This window comes from Osmerus mordax, chromosome 5 (genome assembly GCF_038355195.1).
Source record: "Osmerus mordax isolate fOsmMor3 chromosome 5, fOsmMor3.pri, whole genome shotgun sequence".
Taxonomy (NCBI): domain Eukaryota; kingdom Metazoa; phylum Chordata; class Actinopteri; order Osmeriformes; family Osmeridae; genus Osmerus; species Osmerus mordax.
The window spans coordinates 17,392,580-17,403,841 of NC_090054.1; the positions used below are offsets into that span (position 1 = coordinate 17,392,580).

The following is an 11,262-nucleotide window of genomic DNA, read 5'->3' on the forward strand; positions in this document are numbered from 1 at the left end:
CTTTTCTCTGGCTTTTGTATGACTACAGTACCCACCTAACACCGCGCTCTCGTTCACTCCGTGGTCTGCGCCAGTCTGCTCGGGGAACCAGTTCGCTTGGCCTTTTTTCTGCCTTCTCACTGTTGCCTGGTGTCAACCTACGCCGAGAAGAGATATCCCTCCCTCTTCCCCCTTCAGCGGCTGCTTCCAATTTGCCTTCACGTTTCTTATCACAAGCACTATTGGCTTTTGCGCTGCCAGTCAGCCGCTTCCTCTGTGCTGGAGTTGAGTAGCAACAGCTCGGAAACATCTGGCTGCCGCAGCTCCTCTCTCCCTCCGCTCGCTCTCTCGCTCGCTCCGTCTTTCCTGCCACTGCAGGTTGTTATGGAAATTTCTTCAAAGTCGATCTAGTTCTTTTTCAACCAAGAGGATTTGACGAAGGAAGCAGGAAGACATTGGAGCTTGTTGTCTGTAAGTGCCTTTAATTCTAGAGTCCGATTAAGGGAGATGAAAGGAGATCAAGACAGGGGTGGGCTGTGAAGGGGAAAAAGTAGCAACTAACAATCCTTTCTCGCTGACTGTTGTCTAAACATAAATAGTTGCTATGTAGCTAAGCTCCTCCGAGACCATGTTTCAGTGGCTCTCGGCATAGCATCTGGGCCTGGTAGAGAATAACACAGCAGGTTGATCGAATACTTTTTTTGTTAGCCATGGCTACCTAGCTTGACTGCGTGGGTCAGAGTGTGTAAGCTAGCAAGGAAATTGTAGTCTACGTCTTGCGAATGTTGTGTTGTCAATCACGCGACTGTCTCACTCTCAATGTTTAGAATCTCGTCCAGCCTAGTTGTACTACAGTAGTTAAAACATAGATATGGACGTCAGATAGTTCAGTTGCATGCATCTATGCTAACATCAGTTGTTAGCCTGCCTTTCATGAAGTTGATAAAACTAATGGCTAATTTATGACAGTTGTTTTATGGTAAATCCTTATTTTGCTGGCTATGGGCATCTGAATGAAGAGAGGTCGCTATACTGTAAAAACATATTAATGTTATCAAGTTCAAATTAAATAGGATATAAACAGGTTACAGTGTATGGGAGTAATCGCTCCTCTCACTGTGAATGGTTACAATGTTGTTATAGTGTTATTGCATTTTATGGCGACTATAATTCAGTGGTTTTGGTCAAGTTATTTGGAGATCGGATGGGTTAAAGTTGTAAGATAGTTGAAACTTTTTTCATAATCCTCCCCAACTCTCAATTTTTAAATTAAAATATTTAGTTTGTAAAAATGTATTAGAATAAATTCCTGAACATGATCAATGTAATTATTAAATGGCTCTTATCTAAGTTAGCCTAGTAAACAAACAAAAGACAGCCGAGAGAGGTTTCTTATCAATTTATTTCGGCTTTGTGATGGTGAAATGACTCGAACCAGCCGCGGAGGAGATATTCAAATTCTTACAGGATAAAAAAAAAGACCCCACAAAAATCTCACGGAATACTTTAACAAAAGAAAGCAGAGGCTGTAGTAAGTTTTTGCCCTCCCATTAAGAGCTAAGCTATCCTTTGTTTAGAATTTCACTCATGAGCTCTACAATTGTTCCCATTGTTCCTTATTTCATTTTTTTCTGTCAGTTGTCCGAAGGGTTAGGGAAAATGAATGACGGTAATGGTGAGGGCACTGAACCGTAAAGAAGTCGAAAACAATATCAGCTGCGTGGATCTGTCAGTTGCAAATGTGCTGCGCTCGGCTTTGTTTATAGTTACTGGAAGGAGCGCAGCAAAAAGAGAGAGAGGGGGGGGGGGGTAAAACAAACTTGAGGGTATTTAAATTCACTGTGCAGGAAACTAGGTTAGAAAAAGTGTCAGTTTTCTCACAGACCTATTTTCTAAACTTCTCCTTTACTTGAGTTCAGAGGTAGTGTGTCGGGGAGTTGGCCAGTTTTCCCACTGAAGCACCTCACTACATTTACCCCCTTTTAGAATGAAGAGAAAGAGAAACAAAGTTGTATAAAAGGCGAGGCTGGTGGCAAGAGCGTAGAGGAGTAGCATATGGCGGTAAAGGGAGCACAGCTGGAGGTAGCAGTTCCATCTGAACATGATGTCAGAGCAGCTGACAGGCTGCCAACCCCCAGTCTTTTATTCTAAGGCACAGCCTGCGAGTTAGTGTGTGTGCGGATCTGTGTGCAGGAGGAGGTATCTCATTCCCATCCAACATCTCCTCCACTCTGCATCTGTCCCTCACAGTTTGAGTTTTTCCTCTCATACCCACTCATTGATTCTGAGAGCTGCAACCACACAAGCTATTCTACTACAGCGGACTTAATCAAGTTGATGCATACTGCAGGTACTGTGTTTGTGAGAGAGCGTGAGTGTGGGGAGAAGGGGGGGGGGGACGGGACAGTGGAGTTGTTCCGTTTGTGAGGTCTGATCAGACTGGAGGTCTTCCTGTGTCTCCCTCTACCAGTCCGGGCTTGATGGTATGGGTGGTGTCGGATATTGTAGAATTGTGTGGAGATACTTGGACTTAGGTATTGAGGTTGACGTTGGTGTGTAGCGTGTTAACTCAAAGACAGGGTTTCAAGGCTTTTTGTTTGATTGTTCTAGAGGTAGGTAAAAGGATGTGTTTGTTGTAAACATTCATGTTGTTATTGGTTGAATTATTGATTCTTTAATTGAAGTTGAATGTAGAAATTAGTACAGATTTTAGTAATTAATCTCGTAACTAATGTTTTGGTTTTAAAACATTTGATTCCGTTGTCCTATTTGTCTTTAAATGAATGTAATTTTTTTGTTCATGTAAAAAAAAAAAAAAAGTTTTTTACATTTCAGTTATTAAATGTAGTCAGACCACCAATTTCTTCTTAAACAATTGCTCAAATTATATTGTGCACATTTATGCAAGTTGTTCTGAATGCAAACCGAGATAAAAGCATCAATCAGTGTTTTCGATTCAGAATAATTTAGACTTTTTTTATATATCTAATTGACTATGAAATTACTTGAAAGCCCGTGTCTTCTTCCCCCTAGGCATGGTGACTAATTTAGAACTTGCAGATTTGAGCTGCCTGAATTGGCTAGACAGCTGTAATCGCACTCCTCCTAGTCCTAATCTCTTTATCTGGCCAGCAGCTGCCATATGTCCCTGGTCAGCTGGATCAGATGTTGGTAAGCCTTCTTCTACCCGGCCCTCGCTGTCCTCACAGACCACTAGTTTGATGGTTGCTACCTTGTGAGCTGTCCTACCATCTTTATTTTTAGCCATCTTAAGGATTAGGATTGATGTAGACTACAGGGCACTTAAAGTGATTGTATTGTAAATCTTCTAGCCTGACGCTTTGGGACGGATCCATGTGCAGTTTCTCGACAGATTCGGGGAGGGGTGGGGGTTGAGGGCGGGTAGCGTGGAGTGTTGGTGCTGGGGGCGTTTGGGGGTGGGACTTCCTTGTCCCCATAAGCCCCCTCATTAGGGCAGTCTGAGCTGGGCTGAGGGGGGCCACCGCGGCACTACACATACACTTGTTCAGTCTCATTCAAATGAGCTGATTTAACCACTCGTGTAAAGGCTGTCAGAGAGCGACGCATGTATTTTCTCAGGCAGGACAATTCAACTTGTTTAACAGGTGTGATTTTATTTTGATCACATCAGGATGCTTCGACATTTAGAATTTTTTAGCCTACTTAATGAATTATTTACTTATTTTTAATCAGTTGTTCTCAGCAGCAGAAGGTTTATTTGTATTGAAATATCTTCTAGTCCTGCTCGGTCATTCTCAGCTGTCCGAGGTAGCTTGCTTGTATACGTGAGGACTGTTTGCGCACCTGAAAGCCTGTTACCTAAAGTAGCCGGACAGGCCAAAGCGGGTTATTAAAAATAACCACTCTAGGAGCCAGGAAGTGAGCTGTGAGGCAGGCAGGAGGACGGGAGGGGAGAGAGGACACACTCAGCCTGGCTGTTGAGTAGCCTGACTGGGAATCAGAAAAACAGAACATCATCTGGAGGCGCTGATGTTTAAGACCGATAGTTTATCATGGTTTCATACCTGCTCCGAACAGCACCGTAAACTGGGGTTACCTTTTTAGCGTGCTTGGTTCCGATTCAACAAACACTTTAAATCTAAATGCAATGTAAATTAAAGTAAATAAATATTCACTTCAATGGTGACATGTTTTAATTAAGACAACGTTTTTAGACTTGTATGAATTAATTTAGATTGATAATCCAAATATAGATTCTGTAACAAAAGAGAGAGGATAAGTGGGAGATATGAGTGTGTGCGTTGCAGATTGTAACCAGTGTGCGTATAAAGCTATGTGTGTTTAGTAGGTTCTAACCAGTGTGTGTGTGTGTGTGTTCCAGGTTATGAGGACGGCAGGATGGAGTTCCCAGACCACAGCAGACATTTGCTCCAGTGTCTGAGTGAGCAGAGACACCAGGGCTTCCTGTGTGACTCGACGGTCCTGGTAGGCGATGCCCAGTTCCGTGCTCACCGCGCTGTGCTGGCGTCCTGCAGCATGTACTTCCACCTCTTCTACAAGGACCAGCTGGACAAGAGGGACGTGGTCCACCTCAACAGCGACATCGTAACCGCTCCGGCCTTTGCCCTGCTACTGGAGTTCATGTACGAGGGCAAGCTGCAGTTCAAGGCCCTGCCAGTAGAGGACGTGCTGGCGGCCGCCAGCTACCTGCACATGTACGACATCGTCAAGGTGTGCAAGAAGAAGCTGAAGCAGAAGGGCACCGCGGAGGCCGACAGCACGCGACGCGAAGAGGACAACGCCTCCTCCTGCTCCGACAAGGCCGAGAGTCTATCGGAGGCCACCGCCGACCTTTTGCCCAGCGATGACGACGACCTGGAGGCCAAGCGGGAAGCCAGCACCCCCCTGTGGATGCGGCTGCCTTCGGACCGCGCGGGCACCCCGGCCGCGGCCTCCAGCCCCACAGAGGCCCAGCCCCAGGGCAGCGAGGCCAGGAAGCTGCGTTCCCCGGCAGGAAGCCCCAGCAGCTCCACCGGCTCCCTCCGCTCGCACAGGTCGCTCGGCTCCTCACGCCGGGTGTCGGCCGACGCCGACTGCGTCCTCGACCTGTCGGTGAAGCCCGTCGCCGCCGGTAACCCGTACCTGAGCGGCGTCGGCGCGTCGACACCTGACCGCCTGCAGGGCGGACTGGTGCAGGTGAAGGTGGAGAGGAACGCGGGGTCGGATGAGGAGGAGCTGGGAGGCGGAGACTACCACATGGACCACAGCGGCGCCAAGGGCACGACGCCCAGCACCAACGGAGGACTGAATCACCACGGCGTGGGGGTGGGTCTGACGGCCCAACGACGTCTGGGCCTGGAGGCCCACCTGTCGGCGCTGCGAGAGGCCTCGCTGGCCGGGGAGCTGGACCGGGAGGACAAGGCCAGCGAGGAGGACGACATGCTGGGCACGGAGAGCGAGCGCGCCCAGGCCGAGGCAGCCAGCATGGACAGCTCCCTGCTCCCCTACGTCTCCAACATGCTCAGCGCCCCCCACACCCAGATCTTCATGTGTCCGCTGTGCAACAAGGTGTTTCCCAGCCCCCACATCCTGCAGATCCACCTCAGCAGCCACTTCCGCGAGCAGGAGGGCGTGAGGGCCAAGCCCGCCGGCGACGTCAACGTGCCCACCTGCTCCATCTGCGGGAAGACCTTCTCCTGCATGTACACGCTGAAGCGCCACGAGAGGACTCACTCCGGGGAGAAGCCCTACACCTGCACCACCTGCGGGAAGAGCTTCCAGTACTCCCACAACCTGAGCCGCCACGCCGTGGTGCACACGCGCGAGAAGCCGCACGCCTGCAAGTGGTGCGAAAGACGCTTCACGCAGTCCGGGGACCTCTACCGCCACATCCGCAAGTTCCACTGCGAACTGGTCAACTCGCTCTCGGTGAAGAGTGAATCTCTGAGCCTGCCCAGAGACTGGGCGATAGAGGACAGCTCCCAGGAACTGTGGAAGTAGAGAGGGGTGAGCTGGGGTGGGGAGGTCTGGCCCGGGGGCGGAGGATGGAGGGATGGAGCGGAAGGAGGGGAAGAAGAGGATATCTGGGGTCTGAATCAGTCATGTTTCTTGTACTTACTATGTTGCAAATCTTGTTAAATTGCACTTTAATAGCACATGAAAATGTTACTACTGATTTTATCTGGTCCTTAGATTTATTTTATTTAGTTTTATTCTATTCTATTCTATTTGGTTTATTCTATTCTATTTTATTTGTCAGGTTTTCATTTTGATGAAAAAAAACTTTGGGTGCTGGTAGCAGTAGCCAGTAGTTCAGTTTAGTTCTCCTCCTGCATACCATACCCAGAAGTCTATACACTCCTCGATGGAAGCCAAGCAGAGCTTCATAGACAACCATATGAAGTGTTCAGGTAACACACTGAGGTGACCAACTATTGGATCACACTAAACGGGTACTGTGATCATGAACATTCTCAGTACATGTGCGTATGAGGATGTGTGTGTGCACTACTGCTAATTTCAACAGATTTGCGTGTGTTTGTGCGAGTTTGCGTGCATATGCGTGCATGTGTGTTGTTTTCTGTTTTTGTAAACGATCTCTGCGTAGAGGTGAGCTCTGGGCGCTCTGAGCTGCGCCTCGTTAAGCTCTTTGACTTGATGGGAAACTTGACTGATGAAAGACGATCGGCCCTCATGCAATGTACAGCTTCCCTTTTTTCAACTACTTTTGAAGTATTTTCTAAAATCCTTTATGAATGATTAATATAGACATTTTCTTAAAGCAAGCTGCAGTCTTTCGACATCCTTGTTGAAAAATTCACATTTATTTGAAGTTGATATGTAAGATATAGTTTACCGTAATTAAAATTATGGATTTATTTTGGAAAAAATGGGATCTGTTGTTGCATGAAGTCCAACTTGTATATTTGAAATGTGAATTGCTGTATTACTGTACACTGTAATTGATCAAATATATAACAGACTATGTGAATACTCAAGGGTGCAGTCTGTTGAAAAACTGAATTTTACAGCTATGAAAAATGCATGAATATGATTTGTCTCACATTTGTGTTGTTGTTTTGCATTGGGGGTGGTGCATATTTGAATGAATTCATTCGATTCATAGGTGGGATTTTTTTTTCTGCTCCTGTGAGTGTTCGTATGGACTCCTGTGGAATGTTCTGTGGGTAGTGAAGGAGGCGTTTGTGTAAATGCACTGATCTCTGGGTTCAGCTGGTAAGATGACCGTGCAGAGGAAGGATAAGGTGGTGGTTTGGAAGAGGTGAAAAGCAACTGACTAAACGACTACTAAACAACTCTTCTGAGAATCTCCGTCCTATCAGAACCTATTTTCTTCTCCTTTATCCTCCCAAGGAGTTTAGGTGCCCCACTGCTGTGACTGGCTCCCACTTACAGGTGGGGTTTTATTTATTTATATTTCAATTGGGCACTTGTTTCTGCGTGGCACTGTCCGGGTGCCAGTGTGTCTGCATGACACTGCTGGCTCTTTGGTGTTAAAGGAAGTGAAAGGAGGTTTTTCCCTATTTTAAGTGGTTATGGTCATCTGACGTCTCAGTATGTCTGTGTGTTTAGTGGTTTGCTAAAACTGAGAAGACAAACAACTGCTGTAGCACAGTTTCTTTTTCTTTCTTTCTGTGTGTGTGTGTGTGTGTGTGTATGTCTATGTCCCTAACTCTCTCTCTCTCCCCCCTAACCCTCTCTGTGTGTGTGTCTCTCTGTTTCACTAACTCGCTCTCCCACAGACATCCTGACCTGATCCTTGCTGAGCTTGTTTGACCTGAGTGTTTGGGTGGATCTGTGCGAGCATGTGTGTTTTCTACTGAAGGCGTAATCCTTTTGACGGGGAAGAATTGGCATGCTTGATTGCACCTTTAAAGCTTAATGAAATGAGTTTTTTGCTTCAAAGATGCCTTTATAAAAATTATAGGATAAATTGATTTAAAGGAACGGTTGATGGTATAACATTCGTGAAGAAACGTATTCAATCATAACTTTATTGAATCTATTGAAATGAAATTATCTTCTATCATATTTTCATGTGATTGAATATGTGACTTTTTTGTATTTGAATGTGTGATCAAGGGGGAGGTAAATTTATTTGGGGTTTTCAATTTATTTGTATTTATTTTTTACCTCTTAAAATGGAGTTACATTTAGTAAATGTTCTGTGTGGGAAAATTAATTAGAAATGCACATGTTGTGAGAGCTGTTAAACAAAGGATGAATACTAAACTTTCCCTAAAACTCAGTCGGTAATGGGAGTTTCTCTGTGGCTAGGGGGTTTATCCCCAAAGCATTGGGGGTGGGGGCTGGGGGTGAGGGTGGGGGCTGGGGGTGAGGGTGGGGGTAGGATTGGTGGCTTGGTGGGCAGGATGACATCCTCATCAGCTGGTGAGAAGCGTTTGTCATGCCAAGCAAGCTTCGTGTCATTATGGCATTTTGCACCCTCGGTAACCAACCAATCTCTCTTCAACCATCAGATTTTAACTTCATCATGTGGGACTAATTCCTCTGTTCTATATCACAATTATTGCTGGCTTTGTTATTTTTTTTTCTTTTTTAAATTATAATTATTGTACTTGACCGCCTTAAACTACTGTATACAGCTCATTGTAACTGGAACACTGGACTGTTTATTTCAACTGCAGAGGAAGCTGTGAAACGCCCTGTCTTTAAGCATCTCCATTTACATAGATATATGTGTGCTTACTTGAACACAGGATGGATTTAGTGGGTATGGGTGAAAACATTCAAATGTCCAAGACTATATATGGCGGGAGGGAAGCAGGAAAAAGAAAAGAGATGAATCTGTTGAAAAGGACAATCACTGTCTGAAAGAAAGCAGATTTTGATTCAACTATGTTTGCTTCCCTGTGAGAATTGTTTTCTTTTAAGATTTGTTCTTTTTATGGATTTAGACATTTAGCTTTGACAATCATAGTATGTTTTATTTTCTCGAGGGGAGTAAATTCTAAGGCTGTTTAGTTTTGTACTTTTTTGGTGTGCTGTTGTTGACATTTTTAAATTGTGTGCAAACTGCAATAAATTATAAGAACCTTGAAATTCAACTTTTTATCTGAGTGTTTTTTAATTTTCAGAGTGAATGACGGAAACTTAAAATTTCTCATTGTAAATTAAATATTCAGTGAAGTGTTTCCTGAACATTTAGATAGATTTCAAAATATTCAATTTAAAAATATCAGTTATACATAAATTAATATGTTACGGTGTAGTTTATCAAGTTTTAAGTATCAATGAAATGTTGCTAGGAATTATTCTGTAATTCTATACTTACGTCTTCAACTATAGCAATAGTAACCAGATTTTTGTTACTAATCAAAAATAATAATAATTAAGTACAGATCAATCAACTTGGCAATTGCAAGTATATTTTAAACAGTAAATGAGTTACTTGTGCTTTCATTGTCCATTTGAGATGAACTTCAGTGTTGTTGTTGGTCTCTAGCTGCTCTGTGAAGCATGTGTAATGTAAATCCACCCAGCAGGTCACTATTGTCAGGAGGCAGGAGGTAGGGGAGGGAAGTTGGCATACCCTGTCTCACTGTCATGTGATGTGGTGGGATGGTGTGGCTCTCGATTGGGCTCTGCTTGGGCACAGGATGGTGCCCTGCGTGGCCAGTGTGCGTGTGTGTGTGTGTGTGTGTGTGTGTGTGTGTGTGTGTGTGTGTGGATGTCCATATGTGTGTATTATGCTGATATATCTGGCTGCTGCACTGGCTAAGGCGTGGGCTGGACCTGAGAAAATGTGCAGCAGCTTGTCAAGAACCACCCCCCACAACATACACACACACGCACACACACGCACACACATACACACACGCACACACACACACACACACGCACACACACACACGCACACACACAGCCTCCTGCCAAAGCTTCTCAAGTACAGTTTTCCAGAAAACAAATCAGCTTTAGCTAATGTCTTGCTGCTCTGCAAACCTGCCCTACAGATGCATTAAGGCTCACCACTTTGAAGCCAGTGAGCGTTATTCATTGGGGCATCGCTACAGATGGTCATGAGCTGTAAGCCTACACCCCCCCTCTCCCCCCCACACACACACATACAAACAGTCACGCATACACACTCGCACTCACCCCCACCCACTCACTATCACGACTAACCCCCTCCCACCTAATAACTATGACATTTTCGTCTTTTTCAAGCCAAAATTATTGTTGAGGTTTCTTACCTTGTTTCACCAATGTGATGTTGTTAGTATGATTAAGTGAAGACCAGTGACTGATTAGGACCCCATGTACCATGGCTGAAAGCAGGTGCACAATAACTTAATTAATTATACCACATCTTTACTTTGAACAAGTTGTCTTTTACATATTTAAAAATCCTGACACTTCAACCACACTTAAAAAATATAGATGTTTTTAATAATTAATTATAAAAATAAATAATTGTGAACCGTAAGAAGCTCAGATGTTGGTGATGTGTTGTTTGACATTATGGAAGATGGAGCATAATGCAGTCCTTGTCTACATTATTATGAGTTGTGGTGCCATGCAAGGGAACATCTGCCTGCAGGAGACTATATGTGGCTCTGAAGAGGCCGTGTGGGCTGGCTGTGAATTTAGGTCATTAATTTGTATCTGTCCTTTGTTTACTTAAGGAACGGGGACAAAGGGGCAGCTGCAGAAACATTTGGCTGTGCCGAGGGCGAGCGCGCTCAACATGTTGGAGCCAGAGACCAGCTTGGGATCCTGTCTGTGGTTTGCGACACAGAAGTTAGCGTGAGCGGGAGGCAGTACCGTGCCAAGCTGCAAGGTCCGGGGCCGAGGCCGGGGCCCAGGCCGGGGCCCAGGCCGGGGCCGAGGCCGGGGCCCAGGCCGGGGCCCAGGTCGGGGCCCAGGCCAGGGGGCAGGAGAGACCAGCACTCCTACCAGCTCAGGGATGGCTGGTAAGTTGTTAGGACTCCGGTGGTGGATGGGGTAATAAGTAAGTGTAGAAAGTCTCCAGGGTGAGAATTGGGATTGTCCCTGACCAACAACGACACACAGAAACTGAGGGATCATCCATGAAACGTGTTGGGCACACACGCAGTGTTTTAGTGTCCAGTGACTGTTCTGTGTGTAAACTCATTTAAGACCCCCCTCCACCGTGAGCCACAGAAAGAATTACAGTGGATTACACTTAGACATTTAAACTGTTGCTTCTCCTGAGGCTTATTCTGTATGAGGAGCTTAATAAAACACTGCACACAAAGAGCCAGGGCAGAAAAATCATAAACTTGTTGATTCATATGT

At 45.4% G+C, this 11,262-nt stretch overlaps 1 protein-coding gene across 2 annotated transcripts; it reads left to right on the top strand.

The window, feature by feature from the left end:
* Positions 1 to 317: 317 nt before the first annotated feature.
* zbtb18 (zinc finger and BTB domain containing 18) lies at positions 318 to 5,962 on the top strand. 2 transcript variants are annotated; one of them, XM_067236503.1, is made up of 2 exons: positions 318 to 450; positions 4,343 to 5,962. In XM_067236503.1, exon 2 carries the CDS (start codon positions 4,360 to 4,362, stop codon positions 5,959 to 5,961), a length of 1,602 nt encoding a protein of 533 aa, XP_067092604.1. In that variant the 5' UTR covers positions 318 to 450; positions 4,343 to 4,359; the 3' UTR covers position 5,962. The 2 variants fall into 2 exon arrangements, with proteins under 2 accessions (XP_067092604.1, XP_067092603.1); XM_067236502.1 differs by lacking the exon at positions 318 to 450 and adding an exon at positions 2,218 to 2,329.
* Positions 5,963 to 11,262: the final 5,300 nt, after the last annotated feature.